General features: G+C 42.7%; 2 protein-coding genes and 1 long non-coding RNA gene across 7 annotated transcripts in view; 1 reads left to right on the top strand and 2 right to left on the bottom strand.

Moving 5' to 3' along the window:
- Positions 1 to 4,086: 4,086 nt before the first annotated feature.
- Positions 4,087 to 7,319, bottom strand: LOC121845604. 3 transcript variants are annotated; one of them, XR_006082648.1, is made up of 3 exons: positions 6,975 to 7,319; positions 5,452 to 5,525; positions 4,087 to 4,465 (listed from the first exon to the last, which is right to left on the bottom strand). It is a non-coding gene; the product is annotated as an uncharacterized LOC121845604 (long non-coding RNA). The 3 variants fall into 3 exon arrangements; XR_006082650.1 differs by lacking the exon at positions 6,975 to 7,319 and adding an exon at positions 6,632 to 6,960; XR_006082649.1 differs by lacking the exon at positions 6,975 to 7,319 and adding an exon at positions 5,633 to 5,774.
- Positions 7,320 to 10,508: 3,189 nt separating this feature from the next.
- LOC112222651 (gasdermin-E) lies at positions 10,509 to 25,594 on the top strand. Its single transcript, XM_042317146.1, has 10 exons — positions 10,509 to 10,749; positions 11,064 to 11,319; positions 16,178 to 16,382; positions 21,826 to 21,991; positions 22,285 to 22,405; positions 22,650 to 22,775; positions 23,960 to 24,087; positions 24,241 to 24,412; positions 24,520 to 24,593; positions 24,688 to 25,594. Exons 2-10 carry the CDS (start codon positions 11,088 to 11,090, stop codon positions 24,919 to 24,921), a joined length of 1,458 nt encoding a protein of 485 aa, XP_042173080.1. The 5' UTR covers positions 10,509 to 10,749; positions 11,064 to 11,087; the 3' UTR covers positions 24,922 to 25,594.
- LOC112222652 (gasdermin-E) overlaps positions 13,280 to 26,373 on the bottom strand; it is a 36,061-nt gene continuing 22,967 nt past the window's right edge. The window contains exons 10-12 of one of the 3 annotated variants that reach the window (XR_006082646.1): positions 14,301 to 14,417; positions 13,800 to 13,894; positions 13,280 to 13,728 (exon numbers count right to left, since the gene is read on the bottom strand). Coding sequence is in view for 1 of the 3 variants with exons in the window: in XM_042317151.1 (XP_042173085.1) it covers positions 13,874 to 13,894; positions 14,301 to 14,417 (138 nt within the window). In the remaining 2 variants the exon portion in view is untranslated. Of the gene's footprint in view, positions 13,729 to 13,792; positions 13,895 to 14,300; positions 14,418 to 26,373 lie in introns of those variants that run through there. The other 2 variants (XR_006082647.1, XM_042317151.1) reach the window with 2 other exon arrangements.

Genomic DNA, 26,373 nt, shown 5'->3' with positions numbered 1-26,373 from the left:
CCTGCTAGCTAGCACACAGTGTCACCCTGTCTGCTGTGTTCCAAAGTCCTGCTAGCTAACTAGCTAACTAGCACACAGTGTCACCCTGCCTGCTGTGTTCCAAAGTCCTGCTAGCTAGCACACAGTGTCGCCCTGCCTGCTGTGTACCGGAGTCCTGCTAACTAGCACACAGTGTCACCCTGTCTGCTGTATACCGGAGTCCTGCTAGCTAGCACACAGTGTCGCCCTGTCTGCTGTGTACCGGAGTCCTGCTAGCTAACACACAGTGTCTCCCTGCCTGCTGTGTTCCAGAGTGTTCCACAGTTTTGCCCTGCCTGATGTGTACCGGAGTCCTCCTTAGTAGCTAGCGGGAGGCACGGGTGACACCGGTTGACAGTGTTCTTCGCTCCCGCCTGCAGAACACCTGTCCTCGCCGTCGCTAACAGAACTGCGGGGAAAACACTGCCAGACAGGCACAGGCAAAGGACACTGTCTACTGTTGTCTCCGCTTCCCACTAGTTTTTCCGATACACAGCGGGCAGGAGGCTGGGGCATCACTGTGTTCTAGCTAGCTTGCGACACAATGGGCTAGTTAGCTTGCTAGTTATCTAATTAGCTAGCACACGGTGTCACCCCAAGCCTTACCCTTGCTGTGTACCGGAATCCTCCACGGACTAGCTAGTTAGCACACAGTGTCCTTCGCTCATGCCTGCCAAACACCTGCCCTCGCCATCATTAAACTTGTTATGGCAAGGTTCCAAGGGAACACCTCCTCCCATTCAGCTGAAAAAAAAAATTCTTTAAAAATATTTAACTTTCACACATTAACAAGTCCAATACAGCAAATGAAAGATAAACATCTTGTTAATCTACCCATCGTGTCCGATTTTTAGAATGTTTTACAGCGAAAACACAACATATATTTATGTTAGATGACCACCAAATTCAAAAACACACACAGCCATTTTTCCCAGTCACAAAAGCAGAAATATAGATAAAATGAATCACTAACCTTTGATTATCTCTATCAGATGACACTCATAGCACATCATGTTACACATGTATTGTGTGTTTTGTTCGATAATGTGCATATATATATATATACACACATTACTGCACATAACGCGCCAATGTAAACTGAGAGATATATATATATAAATCTCAGTTTACATTGGCGCGTTATGTGCAGTAATGTTTTGATTCCAAAACATCTGGTGATTTTGCAGAAATACTCACAATAAACATTGATAAAAGATGCAAGTGTTATTCACAGAATTAAAGATAAACGTATCCTCTATGCAACCGCTGTGTCAGATTTTTAAAAAACTTTACGGAAAAAGAATCATCTGAGAACAGCGCTCAGAACCCAAAGAAATAGCCGCCATTTTGCCGTCAACAGAAGCTACAAAAAACACGATAAATATTCACTTACCTTTGAATATCTTCATCAGAAGGCAGTTCCAGGAATCTCAGTTCGACAATAAATGACTGATTTGTTCCATAAAGCCCACCATTTAGCCACTTGTTGTTAGCTTATTCAGCCCAGCATTCAATCCTCAAAAGCACGAGCAATTCCTCCAGACAAACTCAAAAAGTTCTGTTACAGGTCGTAGAAACAAGTCAAATGATGTATGCAATCCATATTTAGGATGTTTTAAACATTAATCAGCAATAAGGTTCCAACCAGAGAATTTCATTATCTGAAGAAACGCATTGGAAAGCAAGAACACTCTCTTGTGACCGAGCGCAATGAGACCGAGGCTTTCTGCCAGACCACTCAGTAAAAGAGCTATTATGAGCCCCTCCTTTATAGTAGAATCATACAACCAGAATCTAAAGACGGTGACATCTTGTGGAAGCCCTAGGAAGTGCATGATCATCCATATCTAAGATGGACATCAAATGGCACTGTTTTCAAAATTGAGTTCTCACTTCCTGTTTGGATTTCTTCTCAGGTTTTTGTTCTGTTATACTCACAGACATAATTCAAACCGTTTTAGAAACTTCAGAGTGTTTTCCATCCACCAGTAATAATAATATGCATATATTCCCATCTGGGAAAGAGTAGGAGGCGGTTTACTCTGGGCACGCCTTTCATCCAAAAGTGAAAATGATGCCCCCTAGCCCCAACAGGTTTTAACAGGAAAAACAGTGCCTGACAGGCGTGAGCGGTTAGTCATGTAAAGTACATTAGTCAAAATACTTGGTTGTTGCTATAGTTTTTTTTATTTTTTAAATAGAGGTATTAGACCAGTAAATGTCTTAATGAATCTGAATACAGCGTTATAAATAACCTGGAGAAATCCAGTCTGTCTGTGCTAACATTACACTCCTTGCCACTGCTTGTCATGTTTAGCACAATGAGGAGTGGCAAGGAGTGGAACGTTGCCACAAACAGACTGGATTTCTCCAGAATACTTTATAATCATCCAAGAAAAGTAATATATTTGAATCATCTTTGGCATACGAGAAAAACACGTTAAGGGCCAAGTGGCAAACAATCATGCTGGTGGGTAAGAGAGGACAAGGGATGGTGGTGTGAGCATGCAGGTCTGGGCAGATGAGATGTAGTCATTATCTGTGTGCGCCTGTTAGTAGTTGTTCGTATGTATACATTTTCTATCTTGAGTGCAATAAAAAATATATATATAATATGAAAACAAATAAATATACAGTACCAGTCAAACGTTTGGACACACCTACTCATTCAAGGGTTTTAATAAGTTGTACTATTTTCTACATTGTAGAATAATAGTGAAGCCATCAAAACTATGAAATAACACATATGGAATTATGTAGTAACCAAAAAAGTGTTAAACAAATCAAAATATATTGTATATTTGAGATTCTTCAAATAGCCACCCTTTGCCTTGATGACAGCTTTGCACACTCTTGGCATTCTCTCAACCAGTGCCATGAGGTAATCACCTGGAATGCATTTCAATTAACAGGTGTGCCTTAAAAGTTCATTTGTGGAATTTCCTTCCTTCTTAATGCGTTTGAGCCAATCAGTTGTGTTGTGACAAGGTGGGGGGTATACAGAAGATAGCCCTATTTGGTAAAAGACCAAGTCCATATATATATATATCAGCACCTGCCCTCCTTGTCCTCTCTTACCCACCAGACCCAGTTTATTAGCACCTCCCCTCCTTGTCCTCTCTTACCCACCAGACCCAGTTTATCAGCACCTCCCCTCCTTGTCCCCTCTTACCCACCAGAACCAGTTTATCAGCACCTCCCCTCCTTGTCCTCTCTTACCCACCAGACCCAGTTTATCAGCACCTCCCCTCCTTGTCCTCTCTTACCCACCAGACCCAGTTTATCAGCACCTCCGTCTTTCCCCATCCCTTCTTCTCACACACATCTACTGTACACCCCTCTAAATCAAATCAAATCAAATTTATTTATATAGCCCTTCGTACATCAGCTGATATCTCAAAGTGCTGTACAGAAACCCAGCCTAAAACCCCAAACAGCAGGCAATGCAGGTGTAGAAGCACACATACCCACACATACACCCACTCATACCCTCTCTCTCTCTCTCTCACACACACACACACACACACACACGCACATCACATAGGTGATGACAAAATGTCTATGTTGTTCAAACACTGTGAATCAGACATCACAGGAATGGACCATGATACTGACTCCACATATTCAGCATTGGGGATGTTATCTTTGCGTATACAATAATTATTAAAAAGAATAACATCTTCATCACCCTGGTATTCTAGACATCAAGATTACCAGGGTGCTGGACTTGTTTAAGAAGTACACTTTTTGAACCTGGTAGCACAGTAATGTGAGAAAGTTTACACTTTCAAATGAGTCTAGAAGAATAACAGACTTGTTTTTGGGACATGATTCTGGTTAACAGTATTTTGAACAGGATTCTGTTTCTGTTCTTGACATGTGGGTCACTTGAAAATGCTAAAACGTAGGATCCCCACCCTCCTCCTTCCCTCCCTCCCTCCTTCTGTAATGTGCCTTTATGTTGTATTATCTAATGGGGATCCTAATAAACTACCCCCCCCCCTCTGTAATGTCCCACTTTATGTTGTATTATCTAATGACTAGAAGAATGGAGGTCGGGACGTCTGATGTCGTTTGTTGAACTTTACTGAAAACATTACAAGGATACATACTCTGTTGATCACTAGTTCTGTGGCTCAACTAGTGCAAGAGTAAGACATGGAATGGAATACTGAGTGTATCAGTTCAAATGGGATTTACAAGTTGCATGGTCTCTCTCTCTCCCTCTCCCTCCCTCCTTACACTAAAGAGGCCAGGCCTTTCACAGTGATACTCATGACTAGAGGAAGGTATCCAGGCTGGTCCTTCATCTCTGTCCTCAGTGTGTCCTCCTCTCTCTTCAGTGTAACCAAAGAGACTCCTGATACAGCTCCTCCTCAGTCAGAACAGCCAGACCTGCATCTCTCAGAGAGATGGTCTCCCCACTCCCTGCTGCCAAATGCTGCACCTGGAGGACAAGCAGCACAGGAATTAATGTGGCATCTGCATCCCTAGAATTTGCAACAATGAAAAACACTTTAAAATGACAAATAGTTAGACATGATGCATGTTTTAATTGATACTGAACTGTTTATCAATGTTTAAACATAATGAAAGTCATTTATACTGCAAAACTTGATTTTTATGCATTGTTTAAAATACTTAGAAGCAAATAGGCTTGTCCCAGTATTGATGAGTAGAGTTATTTTGGAGATTTAGAGATATATTATTTTGAATGCTATAAAATAAACAAATGTATTTCATATCATTAGTGTTACAGCCTTGTAGATCACTCATTACAAAGATAATGAGCAAAATGATTAATCAAATCTCTTTAGTAAATGATTAAGTAAATTACTTTTAAAGGTTAAATTACCTTAGATTTGAGATCGGTGGCCTCCATTTAAGAAACTCCTAAATTACTTAAACGTGTAATTGATGTGACCTATACTTTGATACAATACATCATTCAGGGCAGCCCCACCACTATCCGGGAGATGGCGCTGTTCTGCATGTAATTCTGGATTTCATTCAAACACATTTGATTTGTAATTGCTTGAGCTAATAAAGCACACAGTACATGTTCCCTGTTGTACTGTTATTTTGGTCAATTTGATTTGAGGAAAGGCAGCTCCCTAATGCAGCTGTTTCAGCCTCCCTCAGTGATCTGTTATGGAGAGGCTAGCCTGGGGACTCAGTCAGCTGTAGCCCACTTGGGTGCTGCCATTGAGATTCATTAGTAGTGTCCGCATTAGAAGGCTTGATGTCATTTGCCACAGATAAACCCAAATACATTTACATAAACCCCAATACATTTACATAAACCCCAAATAAATTTACATAAACCCAAATACATTTACATAAACCCAAATACATTTACATAAACAAAAACCTAGAAAAATGAACTCCAGGTCATACAGGACTGGAGGCTCAATCAAGCAGGTATGAACTCACCAGGATCTGCAGGGCCTGTAAGACTGGAAGACTGCAACAGGATCCCAACACTGAGAGACCTTCATCTGTCATTCCTGAAGATATAAATATACACACATAAAACCACAGTAGTGAACCTAGTTTCCCAGGAACTGATCAAATAATAACTGGAGAATCCTGTGAAAACTGCTCTCTATCTCACCGTCCATGGCACTGACAATGAGGTGGACGGCACTGAGAAGTGAGGATCTGATCTCGTCCTCATCCTTCCCTACCCTCTCTTTCTAAAATGATCGGCCAAAATTGTTGCAACCCCTATTACTAGCCTGTTTAACCTCTCTTTCGTATCGTCCGAGATTACCATAGATTGGAAAGCTGCAGTGGTCACCCCCCTCTTCAAAGGGGGAGACACTAGACCCAAACTGCTACAGACCTATATCTATCCTACCCTGCCTTTCTAAGGTCTTCGAAAGCCAAGTTAACAAACAGATTACTGACCATTTCGAATCCCACCGTACCTTCTCCGCTATGCAATCTGGTTTCAGAGCTGGTTATGGGTGCACCTCAGCCACGCTCAAGGTCCTAAAGGATATCATAACCGCCATCGAAAAGAGACATTACTGTGCAGCCGTATTCATCGACCTGGCTAAGGCTTTCGACTGTCAATCACAACATTCTTATTGGCAGACTCAACAGCCTTGGTTTCTCAAATAATTGCCTCGCCTGGTTCACCAACTACTTCTCTGATAATGTGTGTCAGGGTGTAAAATCGGAGGGCCTGTTGTCTCTATGGGGGTGCCACAGGGTTCAATTCTCGGGCCGACTCTCTTCTCTGTATACACCAATGTCGCCGCTCTTGCTGCTGGTGATTCTTTGATCCACCTCTACGCAGACTCAATCCTCTCATGACGAAGTGGACACTGATTCATTGGGGTCACCCATGACCTTGCCCCTCCGTTCAGCCCGCAGAGTAGGCCCAGAGAAATTCTAACCTATAACACTTTAGGGCTGCCAAGCTCTTATCAGGATACCAACTAGACATGTTCTGATGTGTATATATTTTCTCGTTTACCTTTACTAGTCAGTGTGATAGTGTTTAGTGGGGGTTGCGTTTTTGCCCATAAAGGCAGACGGGACACGTCTAGATAGTTATATGGCTGTTAGGCCAGTTTTCTCCATTGTTCTCATGACCAGTACTTACATATTCTGTTTGTTTTGAGGCCAGTGAAATGTTTGAGAGAACATGTCGTTTTTGCAGGGGGGTGTTGTAAGGGGCTTAATACAGTTGTATTCCAGACACTATGGGATACTCTGGTGAAGCCCATTGGAAATAAAGAAATATAGTTTAAGTGAATTGGGAACAATATTGCCAATATTTAGCGAGTATTCAGACCCCTTAGCGACACATTTTCAAAAAAGCGACTAGCGACAAATCCAGCGCCTTTTTCTGGTGTTATTGGAGACTCTGACGTGAAGCACGTATTGTTATTTCTCTTCTCAACGAGCAGCGGGTGCCCCCCCACCCCCGGTCCCAAAGCACTCACAGGCGGCCTAGTCCTCGCGCAGCAGTCCCTCCCAGCTGCAGTCAGAGCAGGAGACGTTCACCCCTCCGCGTCCAGACTGCAAATGAAGCCGCCCTGGCTTACAATCAGGGCGGGATGTAAATGTAAAAAACTCAACTTAAAAACAAAAAACACCCACAAAGTAACTTCGCCAGAGTGTCTCTTTTGGGTCACTTTTGCCAGTCCCAAGCCCGGATAAAGGAAGAGGGTTGGAATTGTGACATAAAAAAAAGAAAATCGACAGAAGAAAGTTCATTTGTAGTTATAAACATATTCAGGGTGTTTTTTACCAAAAATATGTGTCTCTCCCACGACGTTATTCCTCTCTCCTACAGCATACATCACAATTATATATACATGGCCAATTATGCAAATTGAGCGCTGACGTCATTTAGCGACTTCTAGCGACTTTTAGGACAGCCAATAGCTACTTTCCTTACTGAGTAGTTGGCAACACTGATTGGGAAGAGTAAGGATCAAAAACTAAAGAAAGACTGTAAACGGCTGCTACCTGTGCTGACATGATTAAAAGTGAAGTAAACTGTACTTTTCGCGTTGTAGTTTATATGATAAGCTCATTGGGAGGGTAACAATATCACACCTTTTCCTGAAGTGAATGGTTTCACCCACTACTCTACCCACCAACTGCGGCATTCTTTGATATCTACATTGCGCGTGAGGTTGATGGAAACAACATTTTCACTTCGTCACACAAGTTCCATCCAAAGTTCCATCCAAACTCAGGTTTAATTATTTTCTAACTTGCTCTATTTTAACTGAGGTCTGTTCAGTGGTTGGTGAGCTCCAATATGTTTTATCTCAACAAGTTTGAAAATAATTTGCTAGGCGATTGTTGACAAGATTCATGATGACTTTTCAACTAGCTAACTAGAAAACGATAAACAACTATGAAATTGGTATGTCGATTTATCTGTGGCAAATGACATCAAGCCTTCATGGGCGGACACTACTAATGAATCTCTATAGCAGCACCCAAGTGAGCTACAGCTGACTGAGTCCCCCAGAACGTTTTGTTGGGTTACAGCTGACTGAGTCCCCCAGTACCTGCTGTTGGGATACATCTGACTGAGTCCCCCAGTACGTGCTGTTGGGAAACATCTGACTGAGTCCCCCAGTACGTGCTGTTGGGCTACAGCTGACTGAGTCCCCCAGTACGTGCTGTTGGGATACATCTGACTGAGTCCCCCAGTACGTGCTGTTGGGAAACATCTGACTGAGTCCCCCAGTACGTGCTGTTGGGCTACAGCTGACTGAGTCCCCCAGTACGTGCTGTTGGGCTACAGCTGACTGAATATCCCAGTACGTGCTGTTGGGCTACAGCTGACTGAGTCCCCCAGTACGTGCTGTTGGGCTACAGCTGACTGAGTCCCCCAGTACGTGCTGTTGGGCTACAGCTGACTGAGTATCCCAGTACGTGCTGTTGGGTTACAGCTGACTGAGTCCCCCAGTACGTGCTGTTGGGCTACAGCTGACTGAGTATCCCAGTACGGCTGTTGGGTAACAGCTGACTGAGTCCCCCAGAACGTGCTGTTGGGCTACAGCTGACTGAGTCCCCCAGAACGTGCTGTTGGGCTACAGCTGACGGAGTCCCCCAGTACATGCTGTTGGGCTACAGCTACTGAGTCCCCCAGAACGTGCTGTTGGGCTACAGCTGACTGAGTCCCCCAGTACATGCTGTTGGGATACATCTGACTGAGTCCCCCAGTACGTGCTGTTGGGATACATCTGACTGAGTATCCCAGTACATGCTGTTGGGCTACAGCTGACTGAGTCCCCCAGAACGTGCTGTTGGGCTACAGCTGACTGAGTCCCCCAGTACATGCTGTTGGGCTACAGCTACTGAGTCCCCCAGAACGTGCTGTTGGGCTACAGCTGACTGAGTCCCCCAGTACATGCTGTTGGGATACATCTGACTGAGTCCCCCAGTACGTGCTGTTGGGATACATCTGACTGAGTATCCCAGTACATGCTGTTGGGCTACAGCTGACTGAGTCCCCCAGAACGTGCTGTTGGGCTACAGCTGACTGAGTCCCCCAGAACGTGCTGTTGGGCTACAGCTGACTGAGTCCCCCAGAACGTGCTGTTGGGTTACAGCTGACTGAGTCCCCCAGTATGTGCTGTTGGGCTACAGCTGACTGAGTCCCCCAGTACGTGCTGTTGGGCTACAGCTGACTGAGTCCCCCAGTACGTGCTGTTGGGCTACAGCTGACTGAGTATCCCAGTACGTGCTGTTGGGATACATCTGACTGAGTCCCCCAGAACGTGCTGTTGGGTTACAGCTGACTGAGTCCCCCAGTACGTGCTGTTGGGCTACAGCTGACTGAGTATCCCAGTACGTGCTGTTGGGCTACATCTGACTGAGTCCCCCAGTACGTGCTGTTGGGTTACAGCTGACTGAGTCCCCCAGTACGTGCTGTTGGGCTACAGCTGACTGACTATCCCAGTACGGCTGTTGCACTGTCCCAATGAATTCACTCACCCATCGAACCATTGTGAATGCGCCAATTGCGCACAACCAGAGTAGATCAATGAGGGCTTTCCCCTGAAGACCAGGAGCATTATTCTCTGGTAACTCTAATAACCCTGAGTCTGTGTAGGAAATAGAGGTGTTGTTGGACACTGGAGCAGACACTCTACTTGGACTTTCCAGCTAAGCACATTGTTCATATTGATGGATTTGGATTTCTGAACTTTAACTTTTATTAATCATAAGTTATATTATTAATCACTAGTTAAATTATTAATCATAAGTTATATCATTAATCACTAGTTAAATTATTAATCATAAGTTATATTATTAATCACTAGTTAAATGATTAATCATTAGTTATATTATTCATCATTCGTTATTTTATTAATAATTAGTTGTATTATTCATCATTAGTTATTTTATTAATCATTAGCTATATTATTCATCATTAGTTATTTTATTAATAATTAGTTGTATTATTCATCATTAGTTATTTTATTAATCATTAGTTGTATTATTCATCATTAGTTATTTTATTAATCGTTGGTTATATTATTAATCATGAGTTATATCATGAATCATGAGTTATATTATGAATCATTAGTTATAATAGAGACATGAGGGGTGCCATAAGTACGCTTGGGAGGGGCTGAGTGCAGGGAACACGTTCATATGTGTCAGTACTGATAAGGGGAGGAACCGTGTATTGCCCATATCACTTAGCATCCTGCCTAGAAATAAAGATGCCATTTTTAGCGATAAGGAGGAGACCACTCAAAGTGGGGTATGTATACTACAATGGGTGAAACTATGTCTTTGCCTGTACAGCTGTTTGATCCTTTGGGATGAATAAACTTGGTTTAACCTTTCATAGTGTCCATCGAGTTTTTACTCTGAGAATTAGAACCTAACAATACGAACATCCAGGTACTTGTAAGAACTAAACTGTGCTTTGTTGAATTGCATGTAGGAACTACTCCCCAAAACTGCTTCACTGACATGAGGATGACAACACATCAAACCAGAATATACTTCCCAGTAATGTGGCATGTAGCTCTAAAGTAGCTCTAAGTTATTTTCTCATGAAATAAAACAGAAGTGAAGAGCAGGAATGTAAGAGTGGAACAGGACAGTTTCCCAGTAAAAGAGACTCCTCCTACTAGTATGTAATGAACTCTTAGCTAATGCATTTCAGACATATTCCTATCTCATTCATAACGTATCTCTAAGTCATAAGGACCCAGAGGAAGAAGCAGTGGGAACCAGGTATTGAAGCAGTGTTGCAATCAGAATAAAAGACAGCATGCTTTTGATTGTCTTGAATGACCAACATTTTTGACTGAAATTATTTCCTGTTTGTATTCCTGTCTTGTCAAAAGCAATGCTACTCTGTTCTGATCCACTCTTTTCCCAGGGAAAGTGAACCTTGTGTTTTCATTATTGAGTGCCTTGCCATCTTTCATGTGTGTGAAATGTATTTAGAATGCTCTTCTGAAGCTGTTGTATTGAGTGTTTATGTGTTCATCCTAGTTTTGTTTCTTAGACATCTTTGTCATTTGTGTCTTTGTCATCTGCTGCAGCCAGAAACACGATCCACCACCATCATGATTTCCAAGGCCGTAAAATCCATGTTGAAGGAAGTAGATTCTAACGGTAGCCTGATTCCTGTGTCCAGTCTGAACGACAGCTCTGGTAAACTGAATCTCCTCTCACTCATTGTGAAGACCAGGCCCAGATGTGGATGCTTCTGGCAGGAACCCAAATACCAGTCCAGAGGCTTTTCCCTGAGTGATGTGCTGAAACCCGGAGAACCTGAAGACGAACCTTTAAACCCAGGTAAACACCAGAGCAGCCCCTCAGGCAGGGTGCTTGTGTTAACCAATAGCCTGCTGGAATAGGCTATTTGGGATGTGGTCATAATTTCAATCACTGAATTAAATATGAATAATATGTATATGAACTGACTATGCTTGTCAACAACAGCCAGTGTTTGTTTACCTGTAGCCTAATCTGACTGACTGTTAACTTCAATCTAATGCATTCTAACAATTAATGACAATTGCGATAGAGCTTTGATAACTTACAATTTAATAAACTAAACATGGCCATTAATAACTTCATAATAACACAAGGCTATAACAACAATAAACTGAAGGTACAGGCTATTTATTAAATCCGTGTTCCAGCTCCAAGTAGGCTGCACAAGTGGCACAAATTGATTTGCATTGACTCCAGCAACTCAATTTCAACATATTTATTTTTTCAAATGATATTCTACAGTAGCCAGCAATGGCATATCAATTAATAGGCTACTTGATGGCAAACAGATGCAAATGTGTAATTCTCCACATTTAATGCCAGTTTCATTGTGGAATTTTCCCCACAACAGAATCACGCGAGGCAGTTCCATAACTTCTATTTCACATTTCCACTCACGCAGCCCCCGAGACCCTAGAACTGAGCATCTGTAAAACACTATGCTTGATACAGTTTTCCATAAGCAAAGATGACATTAGAATCGAGTTTAAACCACCTCCGACCGACTTGCTTCCATGGCGCTCTAGTGCTCCCAAAGTCGTTTCCAGTGTTTTGTCGCCCTTATTTCTTGGTCCGCATCAGTTCTAGCGTGTTAATATATAGTTGTCTCCATAATGACGTTCTAAATAGCCAACCGACAACTAGTAAAAAGTTGTCACGACGAGGGTGCTGCTCAACCTCCTTTCACTCACGTCTCAGCCAATAGTAGACTAAGCTGCCTGCTGCAGTTCTCTCTCAACCCACACACACCTGTCCGGTCCTCCCCACCACTCTCTCAGCAACGGCCGTCCTCATATGGAAATAACGGACATGGCAACCCTGACCTCCGGGAACAATTTGCTTACAATATCCTCTTTGTATTACCGTAAAACTTCAGTTAAACGCGGTCTGAAATAGCTTTAATAGCCTGGCAATGGCACACATTTCAGAAAAAAAACGACGCCAAGTGTAATATAAATGAATTGTTTACAAGGTGTTATGTTTGATTTGTTACATTAAATAATTCAGTAATGACTCGGGGGAAATGGTGGCAATCGTCCGTTTTTATTGCCAGTAAGAAACTGCTAGTCATTGCCTGCAACAGCTGAGAACTGCAAGATAACTGGCAAGAACTTTAGGAGTACAAACCCCCAGAAATCGGCCGATTGCCATTCATTAACGAAAAAAGAACTGGCGAAAATGCTGACCACTATGCACAGTCAAAGAGGAAAATATCGATTCATTCAAGGAAAATAAGAAAACAAATAGAAATAGTGGCATACTAAGACCAAATGAATGTAACAGTGTGTAAATGACAATACATTATTGCAGAAAATGAAGAAATTGATAAAAAGGCTGGAAGTGAATACTGGAATTAAACAATTAACTATCAGTATGCAAACTAGCAAAAGTTGTGTGCATTAAGGAAATAGACACCTGGCAAAAAAAGGCCTGTCTCTAATAAGCACCTGTTGTGTTCAATGATATAAGCAAATAAACACCCAGGCTAACAATTGACGTTTTATGGTACAATAACAATGGCTTAGATAGATTGAGTTTATAAGTAACATGTAACATATGTAATTGTAGGGTACAGTGAAATTCAGGTTGTTGTTATAAGGAAGCCGAATACAACAGGTAGACCTTACAGTGAAATGCTTACTTTACAGGCCCTAATCAACAGTGCAATTTTTAAGTAAAAAATAGGTATTAGATAAACACCTCTCTGGGAAGAGGAAGGGCAGGGGTGTATGCTTCATGATTAACGACTTATGGTGTAATCATAACATACGGGATCTCAAGTCCTTCTGCTCACCCAACCTAGAATTCCTTACAATCAAATGCCAGCCATTTTTACCTACCAAGAAAGAGAATTCTCGGCAGTTATAGTCACAGCTGTGTACATTCCCCCTCAAGCAGACAGGTGCTGGTGGAGTTGTAGGTGCTGGTGGAGTTGTAGGCGCCAGAGGAGTTGTAGGCGCCAGAGGAGTTGTAGGTGCAGGTGGAGTTGTAGGCGCTGGTGGAGTTGTAGGCGCTGGTGGAGTTGTAGACGCCGGAGGAGTTGTAGGCGCCGGTGGAGTTTCAGGTGGAGTTGTGGGTGCAGGTGGAGTTGTAGGCGCCGGAGGAGTTGTAGGCGCCGATGGAGTTCCAGGTGGAGTTTTAGGTGCAGGTGGAGTTGTAGGTGCTGGCCCAGCAGGTCCACAGGTAGAGACCTGCTTAAAAAATACACTACCATATGGTATCTAATTTCAGTAAATCAGAAAAATAAACGTTGTTTTAGCTTAAAAGCTTTAATTTACCTCCTGGGGTGAAGTCCACAGACACCTCTCTGAAGCCCCTCTCTGAAGCCCCCCGAGCAGAGTTGTCCACAGACCTACATTGGGCAATTCTCTACCTGTAACAATACGTAAGGAAGCATGTGTTAGGAAGTCCTCTGCTGGTAACTTCACCATCTCACACCACTCTCAAGCGGCTCGCCCCACTACGCCTCTCACACACCCAAATCCGGGAGTCAAGGGGTGATGATCTCCAGCTCTCTCTGGAACTTTCCTTAACCTGTCGTGATTGGTTGATAAGATCACAGCTTGAGACTTTGATACTGTGTATAGTCTCTTTGTAACAATATGCCATGACAATTTGATGGCCTAATATTGTAATAAAGTTTCTGTTCATTAGTATTTAATACCTACATTTAATGACAGGTATTTCTAGTCATATAGTCTGTTTTCTAGATTAACACAAAGTTCAAATGTCATAGGCCTATGCATGGCCATTATCTCTCGTCATAATACATACAGTACCTTCTGAAAGAGGTCATGCCACCTTTTCTTCCTCGGAGCTGGCATGTTGCCGCATCGACAGGCCAAACCCCTGAGGTGGCAAATGTCTGCAAGCAGGACATCCACTCCCTTATGGGGCTGTAACCAACAGGATGAATGTATCACACAACCACAAGAACAATTAGCAATACAATGGAAACCTAAATGTCAACTAGGCTAAAACATTTAGCCTACAAGAATACATGGTGTTATTGTGAAATTAGTCAGTATTCAAGCAAGTATGCTAATCTAGCATCAAGGCAAATTAGTCCATTTAGGCTCAAACAGCTAGGCTATATCATGCACGGACTGATTTTAATTAATTAACAAATAAACTCAGCAAAAAAAGAAACGTCAATTTTTCAGGACCCTGTCTTTCAAAGATAATTTGTAAAAATCCAAATAACTTCACAGATCTTTATTGTAAAGGGTTTAAACACTTTTTCCCATGCTGCTTGTTCAATGAACCATAAACAATTAATGAACATGCACCTGTGGAACGGTTGTTAAGACACTAACAGCTTACAGACGTTAGGCAATTAAGGTCACAGTTATGAAAACTTAGGACACTAAAGAGGCCTTTCTACTGACTCTGAAAAACACCAAAAGAATAATGCCCAGGTTCCCTGCTCATCTACGTGAACGTGCCTTAGGCATACTGCAAGGAGGCATGAGTACTGCAGATGTGTCCAGGGCAATCAATTGCAATGTCCGTACTGTGAGACGCCTAAGACAGCGCTACAGGGAGACAGGCCGGACAGCTGATCGTCCTCACAGTGACAGACCACGTGTAACAACACCTGCACAGGATCGGTACATCCGAACATCACACCTGCGGGACAGGTACAGGAAGGCAACAACAGCTGCCTGAGTAACACCAGGAATGCACAATCCCTCCATCAGTGCTCAGACCGCAATAGGCTGAGAGAGGCTGGACTGAGGGCTTGTAGGCCTGTTGTAAGGCAGGTCCTCACCAGACATCACGGCAACAACGTTGCCTATGGGCACAAACCCACCGTCGCTGGACCAGACAGAACCGGCAAAAAAGTGCCCTTCACTGACGAGTCACGGTTTTGTCTCACCAGAGGTGATGGTCGGATTCGAGTTTATTGTCGAAGGAATGAGCGTTACACCGAGGCCTGTACTCTGGAGCGGAATCGATTTGGAGGTGGAGAGTCCTTCATGGTCTGGGGCGGTATGTCACAGCATCATCAGACTGAGCTTGTTGTCATTGCAGGCCATCTCAACACTGTGAGGGAATACATCCTCCCCCCTCATGTGGTACCCTTCCTGCAGGCTCATCCTGACATGACCCTCCAGCATGACAATGCCACCAGCCATACTGCTCGTTCTGTGCGTGATTTCCTGCAAGACAGGAATGTCAGTGTTCTGCTATGGCCAGCGAAGAGCCCGAATCTCAATCCCATTGAGCAAGTCTGGGACCTGTTGGATCAGAGGGTGAGGGCTAGGGCCATTCCCCCCAGAAATGTCTGGTAACTTGCAGGTGCCTTGGTGGAAGAGTGGGGTAACATCTCACATCAAGAACTGGCAAATCTGGTGCAGTCCATGAGGAGGAGATGCACTGCAGAACTTAATGCAGCTGGTGGCCACACCAAATACTGACTTTTACTTTTGATTTTGACCCCCCCTTTGTTCAGGGACACATTATTCCAATTCTGTGGAACTTGTTCAGTCTATGTCTCAGTTTTTGAACCTTGTTATGTTCATACAAATATTTACACGTTAAGTGTGCTGAAAATAAACGCAGTTGACAGTGAGAGGACGTTTCTTTTTTTGCTGAGTTTAGATATGTGCTGTGTTATAAATGCATAAGGTTCTAATGTTGAATGTTCCCTCAGATGTCAAGGAGTCTGACTTCGTGGACCACAGTGGGACATTTGGTGACATAGAAGAAATGAAGGCAGGAGGAAATGTGGAGGGATTGTTGGCTGATTTAAAACTTAACGTGGCCTTAAAATACTCTAACGAACAAGAGTCGTCCTTTGGCAGACTGAAGAAAGAGGAGGTGAAAGTTAAGGAGGTGGTTAACTACTCGAAAGACAAGTGAGTTGCCCTATACTGTACATACACTGATTGTACAAAATATTAAGAACACCTGCTCTTTCCATCACAGACTGACCAGGTAAATCCAGATGTAAGCTATGATCCCTTATTGATGTTACTTGTTAAATCCACTTCCATCAGTGTCGATGAAGGGGAGGAGACATGTTAAGAAGGATTTTTAAGTCTTAAGACAATTGACACATGGATTGTGTACACTAGCAGTTAAATGTTTTAGAACACCTACTCATTCAAGGTTTTTATTTTATTTGACTATTTTCTACATTGTATAATAATAGTGAAGACATCAGAACTATGAAATAACACATATGGAAGCATATAGTAACCAAAAAAGTGTTCAACAAATCAAAATATATTTTATATTTGAGATTCTTCAAATTGCCACCATTTGCCTTGATGACAGCTTTGCATACTATTGGCATTCTCCCAACCAGCTTCATGAGGTTGTCACCAGGAATGCATTTCAATGAACAGGTGTGCCTTTTTAAAAGTTAATTTGTGGAATTAGTATGATATGTATGATTACTTAAGAAAAAAAACAAAAAGAGGGTGGGGTGGAGGACGTATAACACGAACGCCTAGCAACCCAAAGGTTGTGTGTTTCAATCATATCATGGACAAATTTAACATTTGAGCTAATTAGAACATTTGAAAACCACCTCCTATTTAAATTTCTAGCAACTTAAAATGTACGCATCAAATCACATCATGGACAACTTTAGCTAATTAGCAATTTTGCAACTGCTTACTTTCTTTTAGCTACTTTGCAACTACTTAGCATGTGAGCTAACACTTCTCCTAGCCCTAACTCTTAACTCTAACCTTAACCTCTAACCCCTAAACCCTAGCGCCTAGCTAACATTGCCCACCTAGCCACAGCAAAGTGAAATTCGTAACATATCATACATATTGCAAATTCATTACATATTTTACGAATTGCAATTAGTAACATGTCATACGAATAGTAATTCGTAACATATCATACGAAATGAATGATGGACATCCACAAATGAATACATACGAAACGTAACATATTACACTAAATGGAGAGAGACAGATTTACGTTCACTTCAATCCCTGAGTCCAGGTTGGTATGTTAACTACAATCATACGGTTCACCTGCCCAAGGAGTCCAGGTTGGTATGTTAACTACAATCATAGGGTTCACCTGCCCAAGGAGTCCAGGTTGGTATGTTAACTACAATCATACGGTTCACCTGCCCAAGGAGTCCAGGTTGGTATGTTAACTACAATCATAGGGTTCACCTGCCCAAGGAGTCCAGGTTGGTATGTTAACTACAATCATACGGTTCACCTGCCCAAGGAGTCCAGGTTGGTATGTTAACTACAATCATATGGTTCACCTGCCCAAGGAGTCCAGGTTGGTATGTTAACTACAATCATAGGGTTCACCTGCCCAAGGAGTCCAGGTTGGTATGTTAACTACAATCATACGGTTCACCTGCCCAAGGAGTCCAGGTTGGTATGTAAACTACAATCATATGGTTCACCTGCCCAAGGAGTCCAGGTTGGTATGTTAACTACAATCATACGGTTCACCTGCCCAAGGAGTCCAGGTTGGTATGTTAACTACAATCATACGGTTCACCTGCCCAAGGAGTCCAGGTTGGTATGTTAACTACAATCATATGGTTCACCTGCCCAAGGAGTCCAGGTTGGTATGTTAACTACAATCATACGGTTCACCTGCCCAAGGAGTCCAGGTTGGTATGTTAACTACAATCATACGGTTCACCTGCCCAAGGAGTCAATATTTAGACCCATAGTTTGCCACTTGAGAGAATGCTTAATGTCCTTTTTATATTATTTTAATGAGTGATTTACAAGGTGGGAACACTAATGACATGAAACTTAGGGACACATTATATTTGTTATAAAAAGTATTTTAATAGCCTTCTTGGTTTTTATTGATCTATACAATATCAACTAAAACACTTATAATGTCTAACTATTTTTCATTTTAAGGCTGTACTCAATCCCCATCATGGAAATTCAGCTTTACAGTGTGATTGACATGTAAAGACAATTTTTTATTTTAAGTAGTAAAAAATGTATTTGGCAGAGACAGCATTCACATTAAGCATTGCATATGTCGGCTCAAAGAGAAATTACCTTTAAAAGTCTAACGCTTCAGTGTTACAGATTGAAGAGAGCCTTTAACCTCTCTGGGGTAGGCGGGACGCTTGTGTCCCACATGGAAAATAGCCAGGGAAAATGCAGAGTGCCAAATTCAAATATATTTCTATAAAAATCAAGTTTTCATTAAATTACACATGCAAGATAGCAAATTAAAGCTACACTCGTACTGAATCCAGCCAACATGTCAGATTTCAAAAAGGCTTTTCGGCGAAAGCATAAGATGCTATTATCTGATGATAGCACAAAGGTAAACAATGAGAGAGTAGCATATTTCAACTCTGCAGGCGCGACACAAAACGCAGAAATAAAATATAAATCATGCCTTACCTTTGACGAGCTTCTTTTGTTGGCACTCCAATATGTCCCATAAACATCACAAATGGTCCTTTTGTTTGATTAATTCCATCGATATATATCCAAAATGTCAATTTATTTGGCGCGTTTGATCCAGAAAAACACCGCTTCCAACTTCAAATCAAATCCAATTTTATTTTTCACATACACATGGTTAGCAGATGTTAATGCGAGTGTAGTGCTTGTGCTTCTAGTTCCGACAATGCAGTAATAACCAACGAGTAATCTAACTAACAATTCCAAAACTACTGTCTTATACACACAAGTGTAAGGGGATAAAGAATATGTACATAAAGATATATGAATGAGTGATGGTACAGAGCAGCATAGGCAAGATACAGTAGATGGTATCGAGTACAGTATATACATATGAGATGAGTATGTAAACAAAGTGGCATAGTTTAAAGTGGCTAGTGATACATGTATTACATAAAGATGCAGTAGATGATATAGAGTACAGTATATACGTATACATATGAGATAAATAATGTAGGGTATGTAAACATTATATTAAGTAGCATTGTTTAAAGTGGCTAGTGATATATTTTACATCAATTCCCATCAATTCCCATTATATTAAAGTGGCTGGAGTTGAGTCAGTGTGTTGGCAGCAGCCACTCAATGTTAGTGGTGGCTGTTTAACAGTCTGATGGCCTTGAGATAGAAGCTGTTTTTCAGTCTCTCGGTCCCAGCTTTGATGCACCTGTACTGACCTCGCCTTCTGGATGATAGCGGGGTGAACAGGCAGTGGCTCGGGTGGTTGTTGTCCTTGATGATCTTTATGGCCTTCCTGTGACATCGGGTGGTGTAGGTGTCCTGGAGAGCAGGTAGTTTGCCCCCGGTGATGCGTTGTGCAGACCTCACTACCCTCTGGAGAGCCTTACGGTTGTGGGCGGAGCAGTTGCCGTACCAGGCGGTGATACAGCCCAACAGGATGCTCTCGATTGTGCATCTGTAGAAGTTTGTGAGTGCTTTTTGGTGACAAGCCAAATTTCTTCAGCCTCCTGAGGTTGAAGAGGCGCTGCTGCGCCTTCTTCACGATGCTGTCTGTGTGGGTGGACCAATTCAGTTTGTCTGTGATGTGTACGCCAAGGAACTTAAAACTTACTACCCTCTCCACTACTGTTCCATCGATGTGGATAGGGGGGTGTTCCATCTGCTGTTTCCTGAAGTCCACAATCATCTCCTTAGTTTTGTTGACGTTGAGTGTGAGGTTATTTTCCTGACACCACACTCCGAGGGCCCTCACCTCCTCCCTGTAGGCCGTCTCGTCGTTGTTGGTAATCAAGCCTACCACTGTTGTGTCGTCCGCAAACTTGATGATTGAGTTGGAGGCGTGCGTGGCCACGCAGTCGTGGGTGAACAGGGAGTACAGGAGAGGGCTCAGAACGCACCCTTGTGGGGCCCCAGTGTTGAGGATCAGCGGGGTGGAGATGTTGTTACCTACCCTCACCACCTGGGGGCGGCCCGTCAGGAAGTCCAGTACCCAGTTGCACAGGGCGGGGTCGAGACCCAGGGTCTCGAGCTTGATGACGAGTTTGGAGGGTACTATGGTGTTAAATGCTGAGCTGTAGTCGATGAACAGCATTCTCACATAGGTATTCCTCTTGTCCAGATGGGTCAGGGCAGTGTGCAGTGCGGTTGAGATTGCATCGTCTGTGGACCTATTTGGGCGGTAAGCAAATTGGAGTGGGTCTAGGGTGTCAGGTAGGGTGGAGGTGATATGGTCCTTGACTAGTCTCTCAAAGCACTTCATGATGACGGATGTGAGTGCTACGGGGCGGTAGTCATTTAGCTCAGTTACCTTAGCTTTCTTGGGAACAGGAACAATGGTGGCCCTCTTGAAGCATGTGGGAACAGCAGACTGGGATAGGGATTGATTGAATATGTCTGTAAACACACCAGCCAGCTGGTCTGCGCATGCTCTGAGGGCGCGGCTGGGGATGCCGTCTGGGCCTGCAGCCTTGCGAGGGTTAACACGTTTAAATGTTTTACTCACCTCGGCTGCAGTGAAGGAGAGTCTGCATGTTTTGGTTGCGGGCCATGTCAGTGGCACTGTATTGTCCTCAAGGCGGGCAAAAAAGTTATTTAGTCTGCCTGGGAGCAAGACATCCTGGTCCGTGACTGGGCTGGTTTTCTTTTTGTAATCTGTGATTGACTGTAGACCCTGCCACATACGCAACATCGCTACAAAATTTCTCAAAAGTTACCTGTAAACTTTGCCAAAACATTTCAAACTATTTTTGTAATACAACTTTAGGTATTTCTAAACGTATATAATCGGTTAAATTGAAGACGGGATGATCTGTGTTCAATACAGGAGCTAAACAAACTGACGCTACTTTTCTGGTTCCGCACCTCTATCAAAAGGTACACATGAAGTGACTCTCATTCTGAGCTATGGTACTTCTTCATTACACAAAGGAAAAACCTCTACCAATTTCTACAAACTGGTGACATCCGGTGGAAGCGGTAGGAATGGCAGGAAAGTCGATTAGAATTCTGGATTCCCCATGAAAACTTATTGAAAAGACAGTGACCTCAAAAAAAAAGAAAATCTGAATGGTTTGTCCTCGGGGTTTCGCCTGCTAAATGAGTTCTGTTATACTCACAGACATGATTCAAACAGTTATAAACTTCAGAGTGTTTTCTATCCAATACTAATAATAATATGCATATATTAGGATCTGGGACAGAGTAGGAGGCAGTTAAATTTGGGCACGCTATTTATCCAAAAGTGAAAATGCTGCCCCTTACCCCAAACAGTGTTTTTCATGGTTGTAAAGGCGAAGGACATAAAATACATGCAGTTCAAGAATAACCCTCTAGTAAGAAGCATAACTAATAGCTTTAAATAATATTTCCTCGTCCACTCTATATTTTGTATCATTTATTTGGGTCCCTCCTGCAGACGCCTGGACATGACCCACCCTGTGATCAAGCAGACCCGGGAGAAGCCCAGGGCAATATTAGGGGTGTTGACGGAGAGGATTATGACATCACAACCTTGCCAGGTCACAAACAAAGTCCGGAAGCGTGGCAATGCAGGAGCCAACATGAGTGCCCTGAGCGTGAAGGTAGGAAGAAAGATTAAAAGATTAAAATTAAAAGATTAAAATTGATTTTTAATCTCAATAATAACACTTTATGATAAATAAAATAAATGTCAGGAGCATATTGACAGATAACAGATGTCTGTTCAGGAGTGATGAATAATGTATCCCTGAACTCCCACATAGATAATTTCCTGTTTTTATCATTAGAACCACTTCCTGAAGATGTAATGGTGTAGTATAGATGACTGTCTGGGTTAGAATCTGGGTCGTCTGGACACCAAACGTCTCTGACTGATTTGACATTTCCTCCACAGGACTCTATGAAGCAGAGTGGCAGTACTCAGACAGATAGTGATGTGTCGCTGAAGATTCCTGAATATACTGTCGTGGCCTTCAGTCTGATTGAACTCTACGTCAAATGCAATGGACAGTTTGGTGAGGAAGTGTATGGTTTGTCAATCTCCCAGGTATAGCTGCATGGTTAAGTACCATGGTAAAGTACACAGCCAGCATCTATGTTCCTCAGTGTATTTAGTATATCCCACTGTATATAGTATAGCCACTGTATTTAGTACAGCCACTGTATTTAGTATAGCCACTGTATTTAGTATAGTGTATAGTATAGTGTGTATCTGTCTGTGTGTGACTGGTTATGACTGTTGTCTGCTCTTGTCCACAGAGCTGTGCCTCTTCTCCAACAATGGGGGCTTTGAAAAGGTTACATCAAAGGATGACATTGAAGCGGATGGAATTATGGACCTGGGAGGTGACTTTGATGCCAACAGCCCCTTAAATCTGAACAAAGGTAATAATGCCAGTGGAGGGTAATGTCTCCTGTTTAGCGGTCAACATGTAGTCTACTGAATGGAACATCTGGTCAACATGTAATCTACTGAATGGAACATCTGGTCAACATGTAATGTAGTCTACTGAATGGAACATCTGGTCAACATGTAATGTAGTCTACTGAATGGAACGTCTGGTCAACATGTAATGTAGTTTACTGAATGGAACATCTGGTCAACATGTAATGTAGTCTACTGAATGGAACGTCTGGTCAACATGTAATGTAGTCTACTGAATGGAATGTCTGGTCAACATGTAATGTAGTCTACTGAATGGAACGTCTGGTCAACATGTAATGTAGTCTACTGAATGGAATGTCTGGTCAACATGCAGTCTACTGGATGGAACGTCTGGTCAACATGTAATGTAGTCTACTGAATGGAACGTCTGGTCAACATGTAGTCTACTGAATGGAACGTCTGATCAACATGTGGTCTACTGAATGGAACGTCTGGTCAACATGCAGTCTACTGGATGGAACGTCTGATCAACATGTAGTCTACTGAATGGAACGTCTGATCAACATGTAATGTAGTCTACTGAATGGAGCGTCTGGTCAACGTGTAATGTAGTCTACTGAATGGAATGTCTGGTCAACATGTAATGTACTGAATGGAACGTCTGGTCAACATGTAGTCTACTGAATGGAACGTCTGGTCAACATGTAATGTACTGAATGGAACGTCTGGTCAACATGTAGTCTACTGAATGGAACGTCTGGTCAACATGTAATGTAGTCTACTGAATGGAATGTCTGGTCAACGTGTAATGTAGTCTACTGAAAGGAACGTCTGGTCAACATGTAGTCTACTGAATGGAACGTCTGGTCAACATGTAGTCTACTAAATGGAACGTCTGGTCAACATGTAGTCTACTGAATGGAACGTCTGGTCAACATGTAGTCTACTGAATGGAACGTCTGGTCAACATGTAATGTAGTCTACTGAATGGAACGTCTGGTCAGCATGTAGTCTACAGAAGTGAACATCTGGTCAACATGTAGTCTACTGAATGGAATGTTCCATTTTTAAGTTGTTCTCTTTGATTAGTAATTCCGAAGTTACCACTTTTGGTATACAAAAAAAATAACTGATCACACTTTGACAAAGTAACATGGTCTGTCTGTTGTTTGTGTGTTTATAGAACTGGAGAAACTGAGTCGTCATTTCCAGCTGCTGTCAGTCCTGCCGGCAGCCAAACGGTCCTCTCTGCTCCAGCTCCTCAAGACAACCATGGAGGACAGAGAGACAGTCAGTGTGCTGGAGAGTGTGGTGAGTGAGACGTACAGAAACAGGGCACAAACACACACACACACACAATGTAGACACACACACACACAACTAATAGCAGGAATGAATATATCACCCTGAATATCTGTAACATTCTCACTGTCTTTCATATTCTCTCTCTCTCTCTCATCACAGCTGGAACAGTTGTGTGAAGGTGAGACTTCTGACCTGGGTGACCTGGAAGAGTCTGAGAGGGAAACAGTCCAGGCCATACTGGATCTTGTAGACCAATGTGTTGGGAAGGATGAGGACGTGATCAGATCCTCACTTCTCAGTGCCGTCCACCTCATTGTCAGTGCCATGGACGGTGAGATAGAGAGCAGTTTTCACAGGATTCTCCAGTTATTATTTGATCAGTTCCTGGGAAACTAGGTTCACTACTGTGGTTTTATGTGTGTATATTTATTTATTCAGGAATGACAGATGAGGGTCTCTCTGTGTTGGGATCCTGTTGCAGTCCTCCAGTCTTACAGGCCTTACAGATCCTGGTGAGTTCACACCTGCTTGATTGAGCCTCTAGTCCTATATGGCCTTTTAGAAAAGAGTGCATGTAAGCTTATGCCTGTGCTGCTTGTCCTCCAGGTGCAGCATGTGGCAGCAGGGAGTGGGGAGACCCTCTCTCTGAGAGATGCAGGTCTGGCTGTTCTGACTGAGGAGGAGCTGTATCAGAGGACAGAGAGTCTCTTTGCCCTCTCCAATGTAGAACTTGCAAGATTGAATGAGGACGCAGAATTCACAGTGACTTCAGTTATGTGTCCTGGACACCTTCTTCTTGTCATGAGTATCGCTGTGAATGGCCTGGCCTCTTTAGGATAGATTGAGCCGAATAGAAACATTCCTTGTGCTACAAAGTGGATATATGAACTGCACCGCCAGGTAAGAATTTCAGAAATGTCACATTAGATAACATATTGTTGATGATTGCAAAGAGACTGAGAGCAGGAGTAAAACATATCAAAAACAAGATAATGCACATGTGTGAAGAAAAATGTACAAAATAATATTCCCACTACTGTACATTAATTAATGACACATTCCTACGTCATATTTCCGTGTTAATGGCTTTTCATCAAAACGCAGTTGTATTTACTTCTGCCAGATGCCTTTAATGAAGTTTTTGCCCATTGAAGACCATTCAAAAAGTGTACAAAATTCAAAAACAACAAGGCTATTTTCAGAGTCACTTGCATAGCTTATTGTTGTTATAATGCTTTTTTAATGTATTGTTAGGAAGCCCATAACGTTATGTCTAGGGGTCCAAGGTCTAGTTACATGATCTGTAACCTGACTCATTATGTCTAGGGGTCCAAGGTCTAATTACATGGTATGTAACCTGACTCGTTATGTCTAGGGGTCCTAGGTCTAATTACATGGTATGTAACCTGACTCGTTATGTCTAGGGGTCCTAGGCCTAATTACATGGTATGTAACCTGACTCGTTATGTCTAGGGGTCCTAGGCCCTAATTACATGGTATGTAACCTGACTCGTCTATGGTCTAGTTACATGGTAACCTGGTCTAGGGGTCCTAGGCCTAACCTGTTACATGGTATGTAACCTGACTCTGTCTAGGGGTCAAGTCTAGGGGTCCTAGGTCTAATTACATGGTATGTAACCTGACTCTAATTACATGGTATGTCTAGGGGGGTCCTAGGCCTAATTACATGGTATGTAACCTGGTATGGCCTAATTACATGGTAACCTGACTCCAAGTTATGTCTAGGGGTCCTAGGCCTAATTACATGGACTCGTATGTCTAGGGGTCCTAGGCCTAACCCTGACTCGTTATGTCTAGGGGTCCTAGGCCTAATTACATGGTATGTAACCTGACTCGTTATGTCTAGGGGTCCTAGGCCTAATTACATGGTATGTAACCTGACTCGTTATGTCTAGGGGTCCTAGGCCTAATTACATGGTATGTAACCTGACTCGTTATGTCTAGGGGTCCTAGGCCTAATTACATGGTATGTAACCTGACTCGTTATGTCTAGGGGTCCTAGGCCTAATTACATGGTATGTAACCTGACTCGTTATGTCTAGGGGTCCTAGGCCTAATTACATGGTATGTAACCTGACTCGTTATGTCTAGGGGGCCTCCTAGGCCTAATTACATGGTCTGTAACCTGACTCGTTATGTCTAGGGTCCTAGGCCTAATTACATGGTATGTAACCTGACTCGTTATGTCTAGGGGTCCTAGGCCTAATTACATGGTATGTAACCTGACTCGTTATGTCTAGGGGTCCTAGGCCTAATTACATGGTCTGTATC

The sequence above is a fragment of the Oncorhynchus tshawytscha genome, unplaced genomic scaffold (assembly GCF_018296145.1).
Source record: "Oncorhynchus tshawytscha isolate Ot180627B unplaced genomic scaffold, Otsh_v2.0 Un_scaffold_1072_pilon_pilon, whole genome shotgun sequence".
In the NCBI taxonomy this organism is placed as follows: domain Eukaryota; kingdom Metazoa; phylum Chordata; class Actinopteri; order Salmoniformes; family Salmonidae; genus Oncorhynchus; species Oncorhynchus tshawytscha.
This window is presented reverse-complemented; position numbering and strand designations above follow the sequence as displayed.

Coding starts and splice junctions, on each gene's coding strand:
- LOC112222651 (XM_042317146.1), top strand. CDS start 11,088: ATGATTTCCAAGGCCGTAAAATCCATGTTGAAGGAAGTAGATTCTAAC. Junction 24,413..24,519: donor CATTGTCAGTGCCATGGACG/GTGAGATAGAGA, acceptor TTATTTATTCAG/GAATGACAGATGAGGGTCTC. Junction 24,594..24,687: donor TACAGGCCTTACAGATCCTG/GTGAGTTCACAC, acceptor CTTGTCCTCCAG/GTGCAGCATGTGGCAGCAGG.